At 41.2% G+C, this 22,944-nt stretch overlaps 1 protein-coding gene across 3 annotated transcripts in view; it reads right to left on the reverse strand.

Moving 5' to 3' along the window:
- The window catches only part of ANO9 (anoctamin 9), a 38,541-nt gene extending 16,820 nt beyond the window's left edge, over positions 1-21,721 (reverse strand). Inside the window, exons 1-8 of one of the 3 annotated variants that reach the window (XM_083417593.1) lie at positions 21,427-21,721; positions 14,384-14,440; positions 4,526-4,642; positions 3,596-3,747; positions 2,746-2,798; positions 1,759-1,817; positions 1,270-1,352; positions 676-810 (exon numbers count right to left, since the gene is read on the reverse strand). In XM_083417593.1, the coding sequence (XP_083273719.1) occupies positions 676-810; positions 1,270-1,352; positions 1,759-1,817; positions 2,746-2,798; positions 3,596-3,747; positions 4,526-4,642; positions 14,384-14,440; positions 21,427-21,432 (662 nt within the window). In that variant the 5' untranslated portion in view covers positions 21,433-21,721. Of the gene's footprint in view, positions 1-675; positions 811-1,269; positions 1,353-1,758; positions 1,818-2,745; positions 2,799-3,595; positions 3,748-4,525; positions 4,643-6,947; positions 7,029-7,748; positions 7,893-8,135; positions 8,182-14,383; positions 14,441-21,426 lie in introns of those variants that run through there. The other 2 variants (XM_083417594.1, XM_083417592.1) reach the window with 2 other exon arrangements.
- Positions 21,722-22,944: the final 1,223 nt, after the last annotated feature.

Consider the following 22,944-nt stretch of genomic DNA (forward strand, 5'->3'; position numbering starts at 1 on the left):
AACCTCAAAGGAAGCTGGGACATAGAGAAGGGCCTCAGATTACAAACGCACGGTCTGGGTTGGTTTGCATGGGGAGAGGCAGTCCTTAAGGTACTGAGGTCCTGAGCCGTGTAAGGCTTTATAGGTTAGCACCAGCACTTTGAATTATGCAGCAGCCTGTCTTAGTCCAATATGATATTATAACCAAAGCAAATGAGGACTGCAGCTACATGTTGTTGTTGTTTGACTCTATCACATTTATATTCTGCCTTTCTTTCATGGTGGAATCAAGATGGAATATATGTATTCCCAGGTGGCCTCAGATCCTGCCATTGGTAATTCCTGCTTATCTTCAGCAAGGTCATTTGCCAAAACAATCCTACCATAATCTCACAAGTAGCAGCCACAGACAGGCCAAAGTATATGATGCAAAATTATATATTATTCTATCAGTGCTTACACGCAGGCCCATGCGGTGGGAGGGGGGAAGCCAGGTACACTTGTCCCAGGCCTCAGACAGCTGAGCTGGTCCTGGGCTTCAGACAAGCTTGCATGGGCCTGCTTACACTCTCCGAGGTGCATACATTCTTTTACAAAGGCATGCAAAGACTCATGAACATTTGTGCACACAGGTGGCTTGCACATAGCTCACCAGCTTCCATATGCAAAGCTTGTTTTCTCATAATGTTTACTCACCTGATCTGACTCGAACTGAAGCTGATTAACCCATATATGGCAAGGATAATGCCTGGCACAGCAGCCACGAACAAGATGCAAGTATACCAGCCCAACCAGGCAAAATAAAGGGCAACTTTTTCTCCAAAATATGTCCTGGAAAGCAAACACAAAAGCTTGATGCTATTATCAAAAGAGCAATACTTGCCTTAATGTAACTAGGGGTGGGGAGCCTGTAGATCTCCAAATGTTGTTGGACTCCCAACTCCCATCAGTCCTAGCCAGCATGGCCAATAGTGAGAGATGTAGTCCAGTGACATGTGGAAGGCATTAGCTGCCTCTACAAAGATCAACCAGTTTAGCAGGTACTTGCCACCATCCTTCCACCTTTATTGCAAATGATTCTAGCACCCAATTACTTCTTCCAGTGGGGGTGGGGTGAGAGTAGGGAAGGAGGGATTAAATATTATTCCAGTTCAATTCCCCTCTTGTACATCAAGTTCAAATTTACTAGATGGATTAATGTGATGAGACCTTTCTAATAGTGGTTTCTGCACTTCAGAACATCTTCCCTACCATTAATAGGGTGAGGTGTTTTGCATTATTTTCCCTTACCTGATTTGTTCAATTGGCTGTCTATAGAGGATGTCTCTCCATCGGGCCCAATTCATCTTCAGAAATGCACCCAGATTCTCCCTCTGAATTTAATATGGTTATATGTATTAGATCTCTTGACAGATTATATAAATTTTCCCTGACCTGGTGTCCTCCTGATTTTTTTGGACTACAACTCCCATCAACCTTAACCAGACTAGTCAATGATCACAGAGTTCAATACTGAACAGAAATGCTAATATATCTCCTAGGATTATGCTCTTCTTTGTTGATTATGTTTAACTATTTGATTTATTTTCAGATATATTTAGTTTAGTCAGGGGAGAATTTCACTGAGACAAAGTCTGGGAAGAAAGGATTAAAATCTCTCCACCCCATGATTCTGCTGTTGTTTCCCCTGCTCCTATGATTTACATTTTTTAAAACATGCACATTAATTGCATTCATATAATTAATGTTAAGTCTAGCTTGGCCTTCAAATTTTCTCACCTCATGTAAAGGAAATGCTGTTTCAAAGACTTTCTTCTTTATCAGATCATGAAGGTTCTCTAACAGTGCAGGGGAGAAACAAGAGGACAAAAAAGACAAAAAAGTCAATTTTTACAACATACTTCTGAACCCATAAACTAGGGCTAGACACTCAAGGATTTATGGTTATCTTGAAATGAAGCAGCAAAAGCCAATCACTTGTATGTCTGAACAGGAACACAGTCTTTTTAACCCAAGTTGCAGCTGTGCCACAACCTGTGCTCTAAATGCAACCACAGGGTGGCATCATGAGAATGGGCCTTCTCTGCAGAGGCTCCCCGTTTGTGGAATGCTCTCCCCAGGGAGGCTCAATTGGCACTGGGCAAAAAACATTCCTCTTCACCCAGGTCTTGGGGCTGATTAAACAATCTATAGACTTTAAAATGTGCTGGGGGCTATTGGTTGTTGTGGTTGTTGTTGTTGTTATGTTCTGCATTTTGTGCTTTTATACTGTAAACCACCCTGTGATCTTCATGTGCAAGGTGATATATAAATTTAATAAATAATAATAGCATTTATCTTGCCATTTAAATGTAGGTACTTTTTGCACCCAGGCTTTAGATTGTAAAATATTTTTTGGGTAGTTCTGAGTGGGAATTTAGACCAGGGTTTCACAGGTAAAAGCATCACACTATGGCCAACTGATTATACCAGCACAAGTCTGTTGCAAAGCAAGCACTGAGCTATAAGTGAAAACTGGCGTAATAATATTTTTGCTAGTTAAATCTCTGTGGGTGTAGGTGTACTCTCAGCTCCTCACAGGTTGATTAGCAGCCAGATGATTGCTTAAATAATACTCATGCAAAAATGATTGTATGTATACAAATGCAAGATTGTGCAGTAAACAGCACTTACGGTCTTAATTTTACTTGTAGAATGGATACAGCAAACCGGAGGGGGAAATACATTGATTGTATCATATAAACAAAGAGAAAAATCTTCCCATACCTTTGGTCCTTTGAATCTTTATGTTCTGCAGGATAAAGCTGACAATTCGTATTCTAAAACACAGAATTGAGAAATAGCAAGAACAGACTAAATTTACCAATGGACAGCAAATAAGAAGGGCAGCTATCCCTATCCATGTCAGGAAAGAAACTTATGCCTGATAATGCAGTTCTTAAAAGTAAAGGTCCTTTAAAAAGGCAGCAATTCTAATTTGTCCAGCACACGCAGTGGAAAGAATAATATGTAGCACTAGCATGGATAGGATGCTTCATACTTAAGTGGTTATCAACCGCTATCACTTTCAGCCCCTAATCCTTGACTATAAGGTTTCAGATAAAAGCCTACAATTGGCACAGTATTCTCCATGCCAACACAAACCTTCCTGAATGTTTACACACAGTGATATGGAAAAGTAATTGTAACCATGTGAGGAACAGCTCCATTCAACTGGAATGTTTCAAAATGGGCTTTGGCTAGTGCTGGAGTAGGTAAACTTTTTCAACCAAAGGGCTGTGTTATCTCATGGAGAATCTTCAGGGGCAGTGGAAGGTTGGCAGAGACAAAAATGGGTAGAGCAACAAGTGCTACTCTTACCTTATACAGCAGGCTACATTCTAGCCATGCAAGAGTGTACATACAACTCCATCTAGGCCAGCAAGAAGCATCATCACAGTTCAAGAGCACATACTAGCCAAGCGAAAACACTGAAGGATGCATAGTGTAGAGTTGGTGAGGGGCACAGACTGAGGATGCCCAGTGCCCTAATAAAAAGCATTGGCCCCTAGGCCTAAAGTTCCTTTAGCTGACACATGTACAGTACTAGAGAGTGGGGTTAGGGGATATTTTTTACCTTGTTGTACTGATCAATTCCCAATAGTCCTCTTCTTGCACTCCAGATATTACTTCTGAATCGGTGTCAATATTCTTCAGAAGCCACTGGTACTTTCTTAACATTATACTTGGGGCGTGAACTCCATAAAAGAGCTTTTCATCTTTAATCATCTAAGCAATAGAGAGAATAGGGAGAATAAAGTCGAGAGAATAATGCATCATGGACTGTGAGAGGAACTGGACTGGTATTTTCCAATTGCTGCTTTATCAATGCAATACATGGGTCTCATTTGAAGAGGTGGTTCAACATCAAACAGCTGGCTTCAAGGCACACTCCCAGAGCTGAAGGGGCTTGCTGTAATCATTTGGAGGAAGCTGTTTGGAGTCAAACTGCCTTGTCAAAGCAGAACATTTTTCCCTCAGCAGATGCCTCCAGAGGGAGAAAAAATATCCATTTGGAGGAAGCAGTTTTAATCAAAACATTTTCCTCCTAACAAAGTACCGGTATATGGGGTACAGCATGAGACTCTTAATCTCAGTCATGGGTCCGAGCCCCACGTTGAGCAAAAGAGTACTGCACTGCAGGGGGATGGACTAGATGACCACCAGTGCGCCTTCCAGCTATACATTTATATGATTCTGTCCCTCTGTTTGGCTTCAGACCACTTTGCTCTGCACAGGAGGAAATGCTCCATTTGGGGAAAGAGGAAACAGAGCATTTTTTCCCTCTGCAGACAATCTCTATTTGGAGAAGGTGGTTTGAATCCAAACTGCTTGCTCCAAACAGAGAAAGTGAGCCCTGTTCTCCCAGCATTAATTCTATCCTCAGCAGGGTAGGGCTACAGGTCTCTAGCCAGGAAAGACCCCCAAATGCTGGCATCGGTTCCATAGGTAGAAAGGTTTTCAAGAACATGGTGCTGCCTTGTGCTTGGGAAAATGTCAGTCTCACCTTGATAATGAACCCTTTCCTGTGCAGTTCGTACAGAAAACTTTCCTTCTTCTTATCTTTCTCGCTGTTGAGGCTGTGATCATCACAAACTAGGACAAAATCCCATTTGGTTGGGAACTAGTCAAAGAAAACAACAAATTGTATCAACTCGTAGAATGATGCAAAAGTTTCTCACTCCCACATATATACATGATCTGTAAATATTTCCCTTCCAGTAGGCACTGAAAGATCACCTTCCCCATTAGTGTACTTTCCATCTAACATACTCATCTCAAATACATGACAGTCCTCCTGTCCTGCAGTCACACTTCCATTAATCTCTGCCATGGGAGAAAACTACAACTCCCCACAAGAGCAACTTAGATCCAGTAGTGAGAGTTGCTTCACACATCTTGCATCAGCAAACCACTGTTTGCCACCAAGCATATACTTGGCAGGGAGCTGTCAGGAACAAGCCCCATCTACTGAGCAACAGAATCATTTGGCCACCATAAGAAAAAAAAAATTGTCCCCTCACGTAGTCTTCTCCACACATCTCCATCCTATCTGCGAAGCTTAAAACACAGACGTGCTTTCAAATATGCAAGATTTAACGTACTGCCACCAGTCGTACTTGAAGGTCGTTTCCATCAAATTCCGCTTGAGAAATGATTATATCCATGCAGAGATGGCAGCATTGAATCAGTAGTGTATGTACTGCTAGCTTGTTCTCTTTATAAAGATCTGCGTATGAGGTCATTACCCCTCTTCTATCTATACTAGCTCGTTTACTACCACAGTGTCCTTCCTTCTTGCAGACCAAGATTACCAGGTGACAGCAAACATGGCAAAAAATTTAGCTGGGGCAATTAGAATAAGATCTACCATCTGACTAACCTGCTTAATGCCTGGTAAAGAAAGCCCATTCGTTCATATGTTTTATTTGTGGTCAAGGACAGTTATTAACTCTTTTACTTATATAGTTGTAAATTCTTAGAATGTATTTTGTTTAGCCAACCATCTAGCTATATACTGTATGCATTTTATTTCTTTGCTATGGCTTATGGCTGAAGCAAGTAAAGATTTTATCTATCTACTTAGCAAGTGTACTTAAGTTTAATACATGTATTTAGAAATATACATTTATTCCAAACATACATTGCATTTTCACGTGCACATGTAAAACATATTATAGGTATGCTTTAAAAATGTTGTCTAAGTATTACTGGGAATAAACAGGAGAGACAAAAGTGGTGTTAGTTCTCAGTCTAACATAATCTAAGCCCTCCATACTGCCTAACATAATCTAAGCCCTCCATACTTCTCAGAAAGCATTTGATCTGTGACTGGGGCTTAATAAGGGTTTTTTATTGCTTTAAGAGATTTTTATTACATTAAGCATTATTATTAAGCAGTGTGTTTTTAAGAAGAAAGAAAAGTTAAGAGAGGAGTTAATTTGCTGTTGCTTCAATGATGTGGGTTTTTTTATATATATAAAATTGGACCTGCCTTTTTGTTTCATTCCATCCAAATAATTTAGAATCTAAATTAAATAGAACTTATTTTTACTGTAAATGTTGATGAGGGAGGCTCAGACAGTTATAGATTTGTTCAGCTAGGATATACTATACCCTGTATTCATAAACAATATAATTTATGGCTAGGTAGAATTTTAAAACTGATTCCTACAGCTACAAAGAAGGAAGGTATCATTAAACTGGTGATTTTGTAAGTGAGTGAGTTCACAAGTTAAGAGATTTGATAAAATATTTGTGACAAAACTGAAAATGTTGTGTAATCATGATCAGCATTTTTCTTACACCTCAGATATTTGGGCAATTGACACCTATGAACTGAGTGCACCTTCATTCACACACGAGCATGTTCAATTTTATGCCTCCAAAATCTTGTATGTTCTCTTCTGTCTCTCTGTCTCTCTCTCCTTCCACTTAGTTTTCTTTTCACGTGAAGCTACTGGAAAAAGTGGCCAGGATGCTGAACTTTTCTTCTACAGTCTCAATTATTATTTTTTCCTTCCTACTATCTATCATGTATTGCTATGTCCCTATACTTAGACTTTATTTTTCATGCTAGTAACTCATTTCTCACACAAAGCTAACAAATGTTCTGTGGTTGTCATACCAACTGTCATTTTCAGCTGTAAACAACTGTCTCCCAATTGTCAGTCTCCCTTTCCCCTTCCCCTCTCCCAATTTCATCACTCACAAGGCTTAAAAGCTGTTTCTATCTTTCTAGTCCTATTAGAAGAGGCAAAATATAATTCCATGATAAATTTACAGGGTGAGAGCACTGACAGCTATTTTAACATCATAGTAAGGTGGCAAATAAATTGGACAAGGGTGACCCTCTCAAAAATTCAAGGAAAATTAAAAGTGAGAATTCAATATGGCCACCAACAAATAATAATTTTAACAAAGTTTACCTTGCAGAAGTCTGATGAAGATGCATTGAGTCTAAATAGGGGTAATATCTTTAGACAAGGAATCATTTTCAGTCAATGTAATACATCCAGTGAGACTTCCATGCCTCTTAAACAGATTATTGTACATAGATAGTATTGTTAATATGTAAAACAGCCCAGAACAAATTTCAGAAGAAATTTTGTTATAATGAAAAAAAACCCCTGGACATCATGTTTAAAAGATTCTTGAACTTAATTCAAAGCAATATTTATTTCTAACATTATCATGTTAAATAAAATAAAAATAAACATCTTATAACTATGTTAATATATAATCATTTCCATCAAACCAGAAAGGAATATTTTTCTGATCTTTAAAAATAATAGCCACCAACAGCTGAGAACTTCAGGGGGAAATCAACAAATATATCCAGTTGTTATATTCTCTTTGTAAACCTTTGAATCTCTTATAGCTCTTGCTGTGTAGACTTTCTGTGAAAAATTCCATAGGGACAATATTGTCTTCACTGACTGGCAGCAGCTCTTCAGGGTTTTAGGTAGGAGTTTCTACTAGCCCTACCTGAAGATGCTGGGGATTGAACCTGAGACCTGGGACTACAACTTCCATCAATCCCACTCAGTATGGCCAATTTTAAGAGATGCTACTCTTAACATCTGGAGGGCACCACTTCAGCTACACCTGATCATCTGACCTAGTTCTACCCTCTGGGACAGCAGATAACAAGGCTTTTTGACCTCTTGCATGCAACAGCCCTTTGAAGAATGTCTGCCCTTAGTCTCCCTTTTCAAAGCTAAACATACCAAGTTCTTCAAGCTTTCCTCATAGGACGTGTTTTCCATACCCAGCCATCTTCACTGCCATCCTCTGAGCTATTTCAATTTGTCCTATATCCTTCTTACAGTGCAGGTCCCAGAACTCTCAAGCCCGAGATTTGGTAGTAATCACTAATGATGCAGCAAATAAAGTTGGAGGAAATCAGAAGAAAGAAACTATGAAGGAAAAGTTATTTAAGAGAATTTTCATCATATTTTGTTATGAAAGCAATTCTCCAATCAAGATATTGCACCTATGAAGCAACAATCAATGAGAAATTTATTTTCATGAGGCATGCAGTTGAAACTTGAGAGAAGAATTTCTGGCTGCCTCAAGGTATGAGCGTAATGTTTTCCAAATGCTCAGGAACCTACCTTCACGAAGGAGGATACATTGCCATTAAAGTTCCGTATGTTGCTGGTGTTCAGACTGCTGTGGAATTCCAAGTTCTCTTACACAATCACTGCAGCAGGTAATAATGTCTTGACATTCTAATCATTATAAAATCCAGATGATTTTAATGTTTTTTGTGCTCTCATAACATATCTCCAGTTTTCAGTTTTGCCAGTTTAGCATCTATCAAAAATTCAGGAAAATTGCAGAAGTGCTGCCTTTCTGGTTTGATGAAAATCCATTGTGTAGTTGAAATGTTATAAGTCACAATCAACTTACAGTCATAATTGACTGTATATATAGTGAATTGACAGTATCAGAAATTTCATTTTGCTTCAAGCTACATTTGTGTCCCATGAAAGCTATAAAGAGAATTTGCTGAATGCTGCTCTGGAGGTGAGGACTCAATGGATTCTAATTACAAGAACGGAGATTCCAACTAAACTTCAGTAAGAACTTTCTGATTGTCTAGAAATACACAATCGCTTTGAGGTCCTCTCCCCTAGCATGGAAGACGAAGAGCAGACTCCATTTGAGGATCTCTCCCTCATTACAGTCGATCACGTATATGAAGATGAGCAGCAAAGTCAGTCCTCAGGGAATGTGCAGGCGACCTTGGAACGGACCGCTCATGGAAGAACCCTGACCAAACCTAAGAGAAGGCGTGTAGTGGTGATAGGGGATTCCCTACTGAGGGGAACAGAAGCAGTGATCTGTGGGCCTGACAAGATGTCTCGGGAAGTGTGCTGTCTCCCCGGGGCTAAGATCCAAGATGTAACTGAACGACTGCAAGGAATCATAAAACCCACTGACAAATACCCCTTCCTCTTGGTTCATGTGGGAACCAATGACACTGCAAGCAATAGCCTCCAGAAGATCAAAAGAGACTACGAGGCTCTGGGCAGGAAATTGAAGCAATTAAATGCACAAATCGTCATCTCATCTGTCCTCCCAGTTGAACGACGTGGCCCAGGGAGAGAGAGGAAAATAGTGGAAGTAAACAGCTGGCTTCGCAAATGGTGTAAACAGGAACGGTTTGGATTCTTAGATCACGGACTGCAGTTTCTTGAGGATGGACTTCTGGCAAGCGATGGGCTGCACCTCACAACTGTTGGGAGGAATGTTTTTGCCAAAAAACTAAGAAACCTCATCAGGAGGGCTTTAAACTGACTAATGTGGGGGAGGGAGACAGTGCTCCTGAAGGTAGGAGTCTATTAATTGATGAAGATGATCATCCAAATGTCATAGACCAAATGGAGTAAACAGCAAGCAGACCTAGTGGTGGGAGGAAAAAATCCTTAAATAAGAGACACGGGGGAATGACTAATGGACTTCAATGTCTGTACACTAATGCACAAAGCATGGGAAATAAACAAGATGAGCTTGAGCTCTTGGTACAGCAAACTAAATATGACATAATAGGCATCACTGAAACCTGGTGGGATAAGTCCCACGATTGGAATGTAAAAATGGAGGGATACAATCTATTTCAGAGAAACAGACCAGACAAGAAAGGAGGAGGAGTGGCGTTATATGTCAGGGATGTGTATACCTGTGAAGAGATCCAAGATTTAGAACCTCAAAGCCAAAGTGAGAGCATTTGGGTCAAAATTAAGGGAGAGAAGAATAATAGTGACCTCATTGTGGGAGTTTACTATAGATCCCCAAGCCAAACGGAGGACATAGATGATGCCTTCCTGGAACAGATGGCCAAGCATGCAAAAGGAAGGGAGATAGTAGTAATGGGGGACTTCAATTACCCAGATATTTGTTGGATGTCAAACTCAGCCAAGAGCATAAGGTCAAACAGATTCCTCACTGGCCTTGCAGACAACTTCATTGTCCAGAAAGTGGGAGAAGCAACAAGAGGAACAGCCATTTTAGATCTGGTCCTAACCAATGTCGATGACCTGTTTAATGGGGTAGAAGTGGAAGGATCATTAGGCGCAAGTGATCATGCTCTTCTGAAGTTTACTATACAACGGAAAGGAGCAGCCAAGCATACTAGGACTCAATTTCTTGACTTTAAGAAAGCCGACTTCATAAAACTTAGGGACGTGCTGGGTGAGATCCCATGGACAGTAATACTAAAAGGAAAGGGAGTTCATGATGGCTGGGAGTTTGTTAAGAGGGAGATAGTAAAAGCACAACTTCAGGCAATACCAATGAGACGGAAACATGGAAGGTGCCTAAAGAAGCCAGGGTGGCTATCTAAAGAACTTTTAACTGAGTTAAGATTAAAAAAGGATGTGTACAAAAAATGGAAAAGGGGGGAAACCACCAAAGAGGAATTCAAACAAATAGCCAGCACATGTAGACACAAAGTCAGAAAAGCTAAAGCACAGAATGAACTCAGGCTTGCTAGAGAGGTTAAAAGCAACAAAAAAGGCTTCTATGGGTATGTTCGTAGCAAAAGGAAGAACAAAGAAACAGTGGGGTCACTCAGAGGAGAAGATGGTGAAATGCAAACAGGGGACACAGAAAGGGCTGAACTCCTCAATGCCTTCTTTGCCTCAGTCTTCTCCGATAAAGAAAACAATGCCCGACCTGAAGAATTTGGAGGAAATGATTCAGCAGAGGAAACACAGCCCAGAATAACTAAGGAGATAGTACAAGAATACTTGGCTAGTTTAGATGTATTCAAGTCTCCAGGGCCAGATGAACTGCATCCAAGAGTATTAAAAGAACTGGCAGATGTGATCTCAGAACCACTGGCAGTCATCTTTGAGAATTCCTGGAGAACAGGCGAAGTCCCGGCAGACTGGAGGAGGGCAAATGTTGTCCCTATTTTCAAAAAGGGGAAAAGAGAGGACCCAAATAATTACCGCCCAGTCAGTCTAACATCAATACCAGGGAAGATTCTGGAGCAGATCATTAAGCAAACAATCTGTGAGCACCTAGAAAGGAATGCTGTGATCACCAATAGTCAGCATGGATTTCTGAAAAATAAGTCATGTCAGACTAACCTGATCTCATTTTTTGACAGAATTACAAGCCTGGTAGATGAAGGGAACGCAGTGGATGTAGTCTACCTTGATTTCAGCAAGGCATTTGACAAGGTGCCCCATGATATTCTTGTAAAGAAGCTGGTAAAATGCGGTCTTGACTATGCTACCACTCAGTGGATTTGTAACTGGCTGACTGACCGGACCCAAAGGGTGCTCATCAATGGTTCCTCTTCATCCTGGAGAAGAGTGACTAGTGGGGTGCCACAGGGTTCTGTCTTGGGCCCGGTCTTATTCAACATCTTTATCAACGACTTGGATGATGGACTCAAGGGCATCCTGATCAAATTTGCAGATGACACCAAACTGGGAGGGGTGGCTAACACCCCAGAAGACAGGATCACACTTCAAAACGACCTTGACAGATTAGAGAACTGGGCCAAAACAAACAAGATGAATTTTAACAGGGAGAAATGTAAAGTATTGCACTTGGGCAAAAAAAATGAGAGGCACAAATACAAGATGGGTGACACCTGGCTTGAGAGCAGTACATGTGAAAAGGATCTAGGAGTCTTGGTTGACCACAAACTTAACATGAGCCAACAGTGTGACGCGGCAGCTAAAAAAGCCAATGCAATTCTGGGCTGCATCAATAGGAGTATAGCATCTAGATCAAGGGAAGTTATAGTGCCACTGTATTCTGCTCTGGTCAGACCTCACCTGGAGTACTGTGTCCAGTTCTGGGCACCACAGTTCAAGAAGGACACTGACAAACTAGAACGTGTACAGAGGAGGGCAACCAAAATGGTCAAAGGCCTGGAAACAATGCCTTATGAGGATCGGCTAAGGGAGCTGGGCATGTTTAGCCTGGAGAAGAGGAGGTTAAGGGGTGATATGATAGCCATGTTCAAATATATAAAAGGATGTCACATAGAGGAGGGAGAAAGGTTGTTTTCTGCTGCTCCAGAGAAGCGGACACGGAGCAATGGATACAAACTACAAGAAAGAAGATTCCACCTAAACATTAGGAAGAACTTCCTGACAGTAAGAGCTGTTCGACAGTGGAATTTGCTGCCAAGGAGTGTGGTGGAGTCTCCTTCTTTGGAGGTCTTTAAGCAGAGGCTTGACAACCATATGTCAGGAGTGCTCTGATGGTGTTTCCTGCTTGGCAGGGGGTTGGACTCGATGACCCTTGTGGTCTCTTCCAACTCTATGATTCTATGATTCTATGATTCTATGAAAGCAAGAGCTGTTTGACTGATGGGAGGTTTTGCTTCTGCACATGAGTAAGCTTTCCGTCCTCACCCACCCTAGAATGTTTAGTTCACATTGAGTTCATGAAACATCGTACCCTGACCTGTTCTTAATGCATGGTTGACCACATCTATGGAATACAATAGTTATGCCCTTTTAAGTTTTGCTATATCAATCACTAGTAATAGTTTAATGAGGTTTTCATACCTGTCCAATTCTGTGTTCTCTTTCCCAACCTTTAATCTATTGATGATTAATGCCTATATGCAACCCTTGCGTATGATTTGTGTCAACCAATCAGCAACAAGCACATATGTGGCAATGCTGTAATATTCAATAAAAGGGACTCTCCGAGACATGCTCGGGAGATGCCTCCCATATGACACTTGTCACTCGTCTGTCGTTTATTTCAACCCAACATTGACATTGGAACGGTCTCCCACGGGAGGTGCTGGACTCTTTTCTAGAGGTTTCTAAGCATAAGTTGGATGGCCATCTATCATGTATGCTTTATTTGAGATTCCTGCATTGCAGGGTGCTGGACTAGATGACATCTGAGGTCCCTTCCAACTCTACAATTCTATGGTTCTATGTCAGAATGATTTCTTTTGCAATTTACTTTACATACTAATTACCATACTAAAAGTACCATGAGGGAAGGCAGAAGTCTAGGCCAGAGAGCTCCTGCCTTCTGATAGATTCTGAAGAGACCATCAACAATCTGAGAGAACTCTGCTGTTCAGTACTTTATAACTTCTATTTGTTTTTAGCATTTTAAAATTGTAAACCAGCTTGGATGCATTGGAAGAAATTTGTTCAGGACCACTTTATATTGACAGTGCTAATTAAAACATATGTACAACAATCTGTAAACATTCAAAACAAGTATTCAGTGATCAGACTTCTGCAAGGGAAAATGTTTTTAAAACATGACTATTTGGTGGTGGCCATCTTGAGCTTTACATCTATCAAATTTTCCAAAGTTTTTTGGAAGGTCACTATTTTACATTTTTTTTTTCTCTCTCTACTGTTCCAATGTATTCAACAGCTGTCAGATATTTGTCCCAGTATAATGGTCCCAAGGGCTTTGCTTGTGTGTAGACCTCACTAGGAAGATGGCGGTCTCCTTTCCATTTGCAGCTTTTACATACCTGGGGAGTCCTCAGAGTATGCAGAAACCCCTATTTTGTTTTTAGGTAACCATTTCACCGCCCTCTTAGACAACCAAGTTTGCAATGAGTAAGAAAAAGTTAGGGTTACTGAGAAAAAGGAATAAAACAGGTGAGAAATTTCAACTATAGTATTCCCATACTACTTCACCCCTCTACCAATAAACCACAACCATCCATTCCCTATGGATTCAGTTTTAAAAGTAATTTTTTAAATAAACATCTTTCTGATATTTGATGCATGTAAAAATGATTGTGGAGCAGATGACTGACATCTCAAACACTATTCTAACAGATACACAGTACCAAATCAGGATAAATGCCAAGGGGCTCAGAATACCCAAGTATTTTCATATATCCTGTTCACCATTCTACTGAATTGACAGGCTTGGCTGAGGTAAAGGATTTTAGGTACCATCTCCTACCTACTAGCGAACCTAACATCATTAATTCTGCTCAACACATAAAATTGCCACCTCTTTTTTCCCCTTTTTAAAAGGAGGGGCAATTTGGTAACAATCAGGACTGACCCAAGACATTTTGTTGTCTGAGGCAAATCAGCAAATGGCACTCATTCCCCCATCCCAGCACCTCTCTGGCAGGAAATATATAAAAGAATAAATTGTTAGTAACCAGTATTATTAGTTTAGGACTGGGGTGAAAAACCTCTAGCCCTCCAGATGAAGTTTGATTGCCTCCCAACTCCCATTATTCCTAGCCAGCATGCCTGACCTCTCAGCAATATTTAAGATTAGGATGAATAGGCCTTGTTCTGGATCTCCATTTTGGAAAAAAATAAATTAAGGAACCTCAATCTGGGCTTTAAAAGGCTTCCGCTTGAAATGAAGGTCTATAACTTACTGAGCTTAGAGCCTCGTGGTCTTCAAAGGGAGATAAAGGCATCAGCGCAATTTCATCCTAGAGAAAGAAATTTTAAATGTTAAAAGATAGCTTTTCTTTTATAACCACAAAATGTCATTGCACTTATCAAATCTTTGTTCTCCCATAATTCCTAAACATTGTCAACTTTTTTTGCTGCCTTGCTCCTGTAAATGTAATTGTTGCATTGCTAAGTTAAACAGCTAACTACAAACAGTTTCACCTGTTAAGTGTTTAGACAGAAGGTTGCTGTTAAAGGTGCAGGAGCAAAACCAACAAAGTGTTGATAATTCTTACACGAAATAAGTGTCAAAGCACAAGTATCATAAGAAGAATATGATTGGAGACAACTAGACAAATAGGTACCGCTCCGGCGGGAAGGTAAACAGCGTTTCCGTGCGCTGCTCTGGTTCGCCAGAAGCGGCTTAGTCATGCTGGCCACATGACCCGGAAGCTGTCTGTGGACAAACACCGGCTCCCTCGGCCAGTAAAGCGAGATGAGCTCCACAACCCCAGAGTCATCCATGACTGGACCTAATGGTCAGGGGCACCTTTACCTTTACCGTATTGATCGCTACCTCTGTAAAGATAAGGCTTGAAATGAATGCATTAAGTTAAACTGCTGAGGCAGAAATCCAAGAAACGAAAAACTAATGTGATTAATTTTTCCTACCTTATCTATTGACAACAATAGTTTGGTGCATTTATTTGCCCCAGACAAATAAAGCATTGCCATAAAGTTACCGTTTTCAGGATCTGAGCTAAATTGGGTTCAGAGTTGCAGGTTAATAAAGTTACTGATTAACCAAGTGAAGGTGATACTGTACTTATTCACTATCATACATTATCAGAGTATCTGTTATCAGAGTATAAATTATGTTCTATAAAAGTTCATTTTAACCAGCGAAAAAAAAGTTCATTTTAACCAGTGAAACGAATCTGGTTCTCTTTAGCGTTTCTTGTCTGCCTGGGGGGATGAGGACTGAATCCTGCCCCTTACTTGTTGAACGTTATAAAGAATACAAGTTAAGTATTGCAAAAACTACTTGTAAGCAATTAATTCTGTACAGATGTCCATCAGCAAGACTTAAGCCAAATGAGGGCACAGCTAGCTTCGCTTCATTGCAGTACCAATGAGGGGCAATTCTTACATTCCTCCATTGTGAGAACGGTCCATTTCTGGGCTTATTTGAAGCTTCTCCTACTGCACAAACAGTCAGCATACTGCTGGCCTTTGAACTTTTTTTTAACTGAAAGAAACATGAAAGAGGGCAGATAAAACAAGAACTGACAGAGAAAGAGACAGGAAGGAAGAAAAGACGGGAAATTTGAAGAAATAAAAAAGACAGGGTACAAGCAAAATAGAGGTGCTTTGAAAAGAATAGAGGAGTAAGGGGATGTCCCCCTCAGTTGTAACTAGGGAGAGGAGGGGTTATTGGGCTGTTTTATTATTATGATGTATTTTTAATTTTATATTGTGTTTTTATATTGTAACCTGTGGGTATAGGTTGGTATACTCATTTAATAAATAAAATAAACCAATAAATATTTTACTTATACAAATAAAACATATAATTTTATTTAATAAATAAACCCTCGGTTAGAACTAGCCTATAGCTGAGTACATTACTGAGACTCCCTTTGCTTGCAATATGAAGCTAAGCCCCCACCCCAAATTACAATTTTTAGTATTTACCCTCTGTTACAAAATGACTATCCTGTAAAATAAGTTATAAAATATGTTTATATTTACTGTTATAATATGCTAAGGATGAACAGAGGCTCTTCACAAAATGGCTCTCCAAAACTGTGTTGTTGCCTCAAACCCATGTATCATTTACTACACTGCTTTTCCTTCAACTTCTCTGATGCTTTCTACTCCTTGGCCTACGCAGTTCAATCTGCAAACCCTCACAGTCTGTTCTGCCTAGCAGGTCTCAATCTGAAGTCACTCTGAGATGTTGCTTTCTATTGAACCAAACTTTCTAGAAGATTAGTCATGGGATATGTGTCTTCAAGGATTTGTGGAGGACAAAACTTAACACAGGCAAATGGAAACAAAGCTCCAGGAGTCCTGGGAACTGTTGTATGACACAGAGACATGTCCTAGGCCACAGCTGCTGTTTTAATTGAGAAAAGAAAACAGAAATGTTGGAGAAGGAAGGATTAAGGAGCCTGCACAAGGAGCTAAAAGGAGAGTCAGGGGTCTGTGCTACCTGGGCTATCAGGCCTAAGTTCTACTGAAGAGCTGGGCAGGAAGGAGCCACTTCAAGGCCTGTGAAGAACTGTAGCTGCTGGAGGCAACTTTTGGCCACTGGCTGCTGAACACTAAATCACACCTCTTCGCCTTTGGAAAGCTTATTGCTTGCTGGATAAGAAAAGCACAAAGCTTGTGCCATAAGGATGTTTAGAGGGGGACAGAGAGTAAAATTTGCTTACACTGCTTTCTTTTTACCCCTATGTTTGTTCAGTCACTTCAGTTCTTTTGTGTATCCTTTCAACTTAAAAGTTCTTTTTCTCATCCGTTTCCTTTTTTAAAAAAACAACCTAGTTCCTTATTAAATCTCATATGCCCAATTGCACAAAACACTTACTTCACACTGTACAAATATTTTTGACACTGCACAAAATGTGTCTAGTTGCATGTTAGAATAAACTCTGGTTCATTTATTCCTCTCTCTGCTTCCTTTTCTTTAACTAGTCACCCACTTATGCAACTTTTTTGGTAATGGACATTAAACATTGTCAAAAGCTTTTTGATAGTTTTTATTTGCATATTATTTGCTTACATGAACAAGTGTGTATTCTCACTGTCTTCATTCTGGCCAAACTGAGAACCACCACACTACTGGGAAAGGTTAATGGGGCAGAGACCGGCAGCTGGGAGGAAGATAGATAGAGGCAGCAAGTCATTTACAGCCCTTATTCTCACTGTTAGTGAGCCTCTGTCTGGTTTTACATCTTTACACTCACATGGTTTTCTGCCCTATACTCCCCAACACACCTACACAGAAAAATTGAGAGATCTTATGTGTATGGAGGAGGGAGGAAGGGACCATTCAAACATGCAAGTTTGAAATGCTATAGCTCAGGCATAGTTAAGTTACCTAAGTGAGTACTGTTAGGTTCTGTCACACCTGTGGGAGCTTCCAGGAATAGCAGGAATTGCTCCAACAAAGTCCATTGCTCAGCTTATTGCTTATATATCGAAGAAGGCCTGATGAATGCCAGAACCCATATTCCTTGTTAAGTTATAACAAAAGTAACATAGTCAACATAGCATCATATCATATACCAAGTGAATTCATTCTCCAAGTGCCTGGCCTTATGTAAACAAAATGACACACTAGGAAATATCAGCAGGCTTGGGGAAATTTCAAGGTATAACCAAGTACACACAAAAAAACCCCACCTTTAGGAAAAAACTCTAAGGGATGAAACCCGCTCCCAAAATGCAGGCTAATGAAGATATAGAATGGACATAGAACGTTGACTGATTGTTGCAGGCGGAGGGAGAATGGAATGAAGTGGTTGGAACAGCAGCATTCGACACTACAGCATTTGGATACATGCGGAAACAACACAAACATACCATACATATCGCTAGTTACTTCCTTCTTAGTAGACATCATAACTCTGTGTGGATTTTCAAACACTGATTAGAATCTTGAGTATTGCCCAACTGTGAAACCAACCATTCAGCTGACAATACCAAAACCAGAAGAACATGTCTGGCCCACTAGATGCATACTGATAACTTCTGAGGAACTGATATCATAGCAACCACATTTTACTTTCAGTAAAGAAACACCTGTCAGCGTACTTTTGCAAATGACACTTGATGTGTTTAGTATCTCTCACACAGTAATTATAGCATAGTGTGACATGTAGCTTACTTCACTGTGTAGTAACGTTGGTTTTATTTTCTAAATTGGGCTACAAACTCTATCCTGGATGTCTCCTCTGTTGTTGCTTCTGATTATATGCAGGCTCTCCATTATCAGAACCAGCCCAAGTACTGAGGATCTGACAGCCTAGCAAAAGCAACTAAGTATGGTAGAAATCTAACATTTGGGGGGTCAAAAAAAATTATTGTTACCAATTAATAACTGCACTGGGTGTTTCAAAATATAGATTTCTACTGATTTATTTTCTAGTTTCTTCCATCATACAGGGCCAATTAGCATAGCATTTTTATGGTAAGCAGCAGGTGTTCAAGATCAGCTCTGGTCCCTAATTCAGGTCCTGTGTTTTTCAGAGCAGAAATGCTCTGCTCAAAAATAATTTTAAAAAGAATTTTAAGGGAAAGTTTGTTACACAATAAGAGGTTGTTAAATCCTCCTGAGTATTTCACTAACCCAGTAATTCAACTGTTTTTTTCCAAGTAGAAAATCTTCACAACCAAAGAGAAGGGTAGAGTTGTAAAAATCCACTAATGATGTTGTCCTATCTCTTGTTTCGGTTCAGCCAGTTTCATACACTTCATTGAGACAAATATGTGAGGCAGGATGGATGAGAATGCTTGTGCATACTACCCAAGCATGAGCCAAAAATAAAGGAGCCAGCTAACATGTAGCTTCATCTTGCTGTATTGAGAGACAATAGAGGCTGTATTTGCACATCACAATAAACCATACTCAATGTTTAACTATAGTTTAATGTGAACAAGCAGTATGCTACAGTGCATTGCTAAAAATCTCTGCTTTACAACAGACCACAGTCCTTGGCTTGTTGATGCATCCAAATCTGTCTTTGTGCTCCCCCCCCCCCCACAAACAAGTCACAAGTGGTAAGCAGAGATCTCTTGGCTGTTGGTAGTGATTTGTCTGAAGAAAAATAAACCATGAGCCCAGATCTAGACAACATGGCAAGCCAAGGTTTATGTCTTGTTGCTCCCAGTGTGACCATGGGCAGGGAAGGTACAAAGAGAGGACTTTTGAGCTGTATGCACGAACAGCCTGCTTATTTGTGTCAAACCAACAGTTAGTTAAACCAACGGTTGGCAAAACATTATCAATGTGTTAACATGATGTGCGAATCAGGCCAGCGAGGCATACATTCATATATTTTAATGCCTATCTATGCATAACCCGTAGGCATCACTATGCCTTTGAATGAATTTTCAATATGAGGGATATTCCATAATTAGATAATCTGTTTTCCTCCAGAAGAGTTGGGAAGTATGAGCAAGAAAGTTTAGTAAATCTAATGTGTAAGAAAGATCCGGAATAGGGTAATGATATGTCCATGCCTTGTAGTCACCATCTGTCAGTGACTGGAGTGAGCCAGTAGTAAATCACCCAAGCTAGTTGGAGTTAACTCTTTATTAGCAAAAACAGGACCCGCACAGAATGTCAGGCCTAATGAGCACAGCAACTCTTCTCCAGCAGGTCTTGCCCCCTTAAAGCAGTTGCTGAGACTGTAGGTCCCCGCCTCCTCCACAGTTTCCTAACCACCCTTCAGGGTTCTTCCTAAGCAATCTGAGACTATGCCTGTGTGTCTGTCTTTGCTCCTCCCCTCTTTATGCTTCTTCTGGTTCTGGGAGACCAGGGGGGAGGGGAGCTTGGTGTCCAACCATTCCCTCACAGGCATTCTTACATTCTTAGTGCATATTTCACTTCAAGTTGAGCTTGGATGAGCTGCTAAAAGACTGAGGTTATGAAGCCACAAGGGGTTAGGTTGGCAGGGTAGGTTAGGAACAGTTTGTATTAATGCTTAGATAAATTGGCTTTGTGACTCCCACTACATTGAAAACTTGTTATCACCTTAGCTCTTCATCTGACTCTATCTTCTTTTTGGGACTAAATAAATATTCCCCTGTAACTGAGATACAAATGTGCTCTAGAGCTGCTCAGGTGCATGAGAATCACCCAGATTCAAAGCATCACACACAGTTAGGGTTCAGTGTTGCTTTGTTTGGGAATATAAACAGAAAATATTGAGAAAGAAAGCTTAAAGGGTAGGTACAGACATTGCTTCTGCATAAAGAAGTTCCACAAACCACTGCATTGTCTAATCAGGTAATCTCTTGCCCTAGCCATCCTGTAACACAGAATGCTGCTTCCCAAAATGTTCCCCAAGGAAAGGTAATGGTTTTTAATCATTGGACTGGAGTGGTTTCTTGGTTCCTTATTTTGTGGTCGGAGTTGCATCAGCATCCAAACTTCAGTGCTACAGGCTGCGTACAGCTTAAAAGGCCGCTAGGTCGTTCTTTTTCTCAATTCCAATTGAAGCTGGATGCGGGGAGTGGGGGACACACATCAGAATGTAGTGGAAGCACACTAGTGGATTCAGAGTAAATGGGGGGAGGTGTACATGGTGGGGACATGGAACAAATAATAAGGAAGGAAGAACCAACTACAGCCTTCTTCTCCCCTCTGCCAGTGCTCAGCAGACTGTATGCCACCACCCTTGCCTTAGGAGGTATGAAACTCTTGGGAAACTTTTATTGCAGTGGTAGGTAGATAAGCATATTTAACATAAATTACCCAACTGTCAGTTAGCTACTTAAGCTAAACAACAAAACAAGTAGCTGTTTAAATATTGTTGTAGCCATTGCAGTTAAAGCTACAGTGCCATACCAACTTACTTGAGAGTAAGGACCCCCTCCTGAACTGAGTGGCAGTTGCTATCCGGCTGCACACCAATATAAACATAAACCCTTATACTTTCAGCATCGAAGTTAATGGGGGGGGGGGAGTGCACTTTGCAAAAATAGATGACATGAACTGTCCCCAAATGGAAACCCAATTCTTCTACATAGCTCAGTCAGTAGAGCAAGAGATTTTTCTGTCCGGCCGCCCTCGGCCACACCACCTTACAGGTGCTCCCGGCAGCCCTCGCTCGATCCTCGCCTGAAAGGACCGCGCCAGTTTTCTCCTTGCCTCGAAGGCGACTGGGCAGACCAGCAGCATTCATAAAGGCAAGAGACGAAGCGGCTGGACCGCATGAAAGCTACCGGAACAGTTTGAAAAAGGCGGGTTCTCTAGGGGGCTTTGCATATGCGCTTTTCTTTTTCCCCTTACCTGCATGGTGGAAATAAGCAAGTGCTTCTCTCCCCTTCCCCCGTGCAGCAAGATCAATACAAGATCTCTCCTTGCTAGAACTCAGCTCGATCCCGCAGCATGAGAGGAACAATCCGCAGGGACCCCCAGGACGCTTCGTTTAGGTCTCTCCACTCCTGTGTGTCGTCGTCTCTGGTTTCAGAGTCCCCGCGGCTCTGGGAGTTTCGGACTTCCGCGTGAGGTTGCCTGGCTGCGCCGCGATTCTCCCCTTTCCCGATGAGAGGGAGCCGCCTGTCGGGTTTTGCCACAGGCAGGGAAGAGGAGGAGGAGGAAGCCAGCGTGCCCTTTCCGCCCCCTCCGCCTTACCTGGGCACCACAAGTGGCTGGGGAGGGACAAAGCAGGCACTTCCCGCCATTGATGTGTCAGACTGATACTGCTGTTGGCAGCTGAAAAGCCACAATGGTTTTCTTCCGTGTGTTTGTGTGTTTAGAGAACCAGAATCACCCAAGTCCCAGCTAATTCAGTAGGCAGAATTTCAGAACTGAAGTATAATGGGTGGTGGTGATATTAATATTAATAATAATAATAATAATAATAATAATAATAGTTTATAAGTTGCATTTATATCTCACTTTCTTCTCCAGGAAGCTCAAGGTGGTGTGCATGGTTCTTCCCCTGCTCATTTAATCCCCACAATAACCTTGTGAGGTAGGTTAAGATGAGAGGCAGTGACTGGACCAAGGTCACCCAGAGAAGTTCATGGCTGAGTAAGGTTTTGAACCATACTTCTGCACATCCTAGTGCAACACTCTCTAACCACCATACCACCACTGGCTCTCAGCGTGTGTTCAAAGTGGTGAAAGCTGCAGTTTCTACTGGACCCCTATTGACTTTAGCCAAGGACCAAACACTTCATATAAAAGCTGCTCGCTACCTGTCACTTATGAAGGGTTTGCTTGTATGGTGCTGTCCAGTTTTGTCAGAGTTACATAAGCAAAATGTGCCCATCCCAGGAAGCTTACAGTCTAAAGTTGAGAAAGGAGATGAGAGAGAAGAGGGCAGGACCCAAACCAGTGGATTTAAGTTACAAGAAAGGAGATTCAGATTAAACTTCAGGAAGAACTTTCTGACAATAAGGGCTGTTCTACAATGGAGCGGTACCCCTCAGACTCTCTGTTGGTGGTTGTTAAGCAGAGGTTGGATAGCCATCTGTCAAGGATGCTTCACCTGAAATTTCTGCATTGCGGGGGGCTGAACTACATGACCCTCATGGTCCCTTCCAGCTCTACAATTCTATGATCCCTGTGGCATGTGCAAAGGGCAATACAGTGGCACCTCGGGTTACAAATGCTTCAGGTTACACATTTTCAGGTTGCGGACCATGGGAAACCTGGAAGTACCAGAAAGCGTTACTTCCAGGTTTCGCCGCCCGCGCATGTGCAAAAGCGCTAAATCACGCTATGCGCAGAAGCGCCAAATTGTGTCACACGCGTGCGCAGACACGGCACTGCAGGTTACAAATGCTGCAGGTTGCAGAC

Source organism: Podarcis tiliguerta (assembly GCF_965153285.1).
Source record: "Podarcis tiliguerta genome assembly, chromosome: 1".
NCBI lineage: Eukaryota > Metazoa > Chordata > Lepidosauria > Squamata > Lacertidae > Podarcis > Podarcis tiliguerta.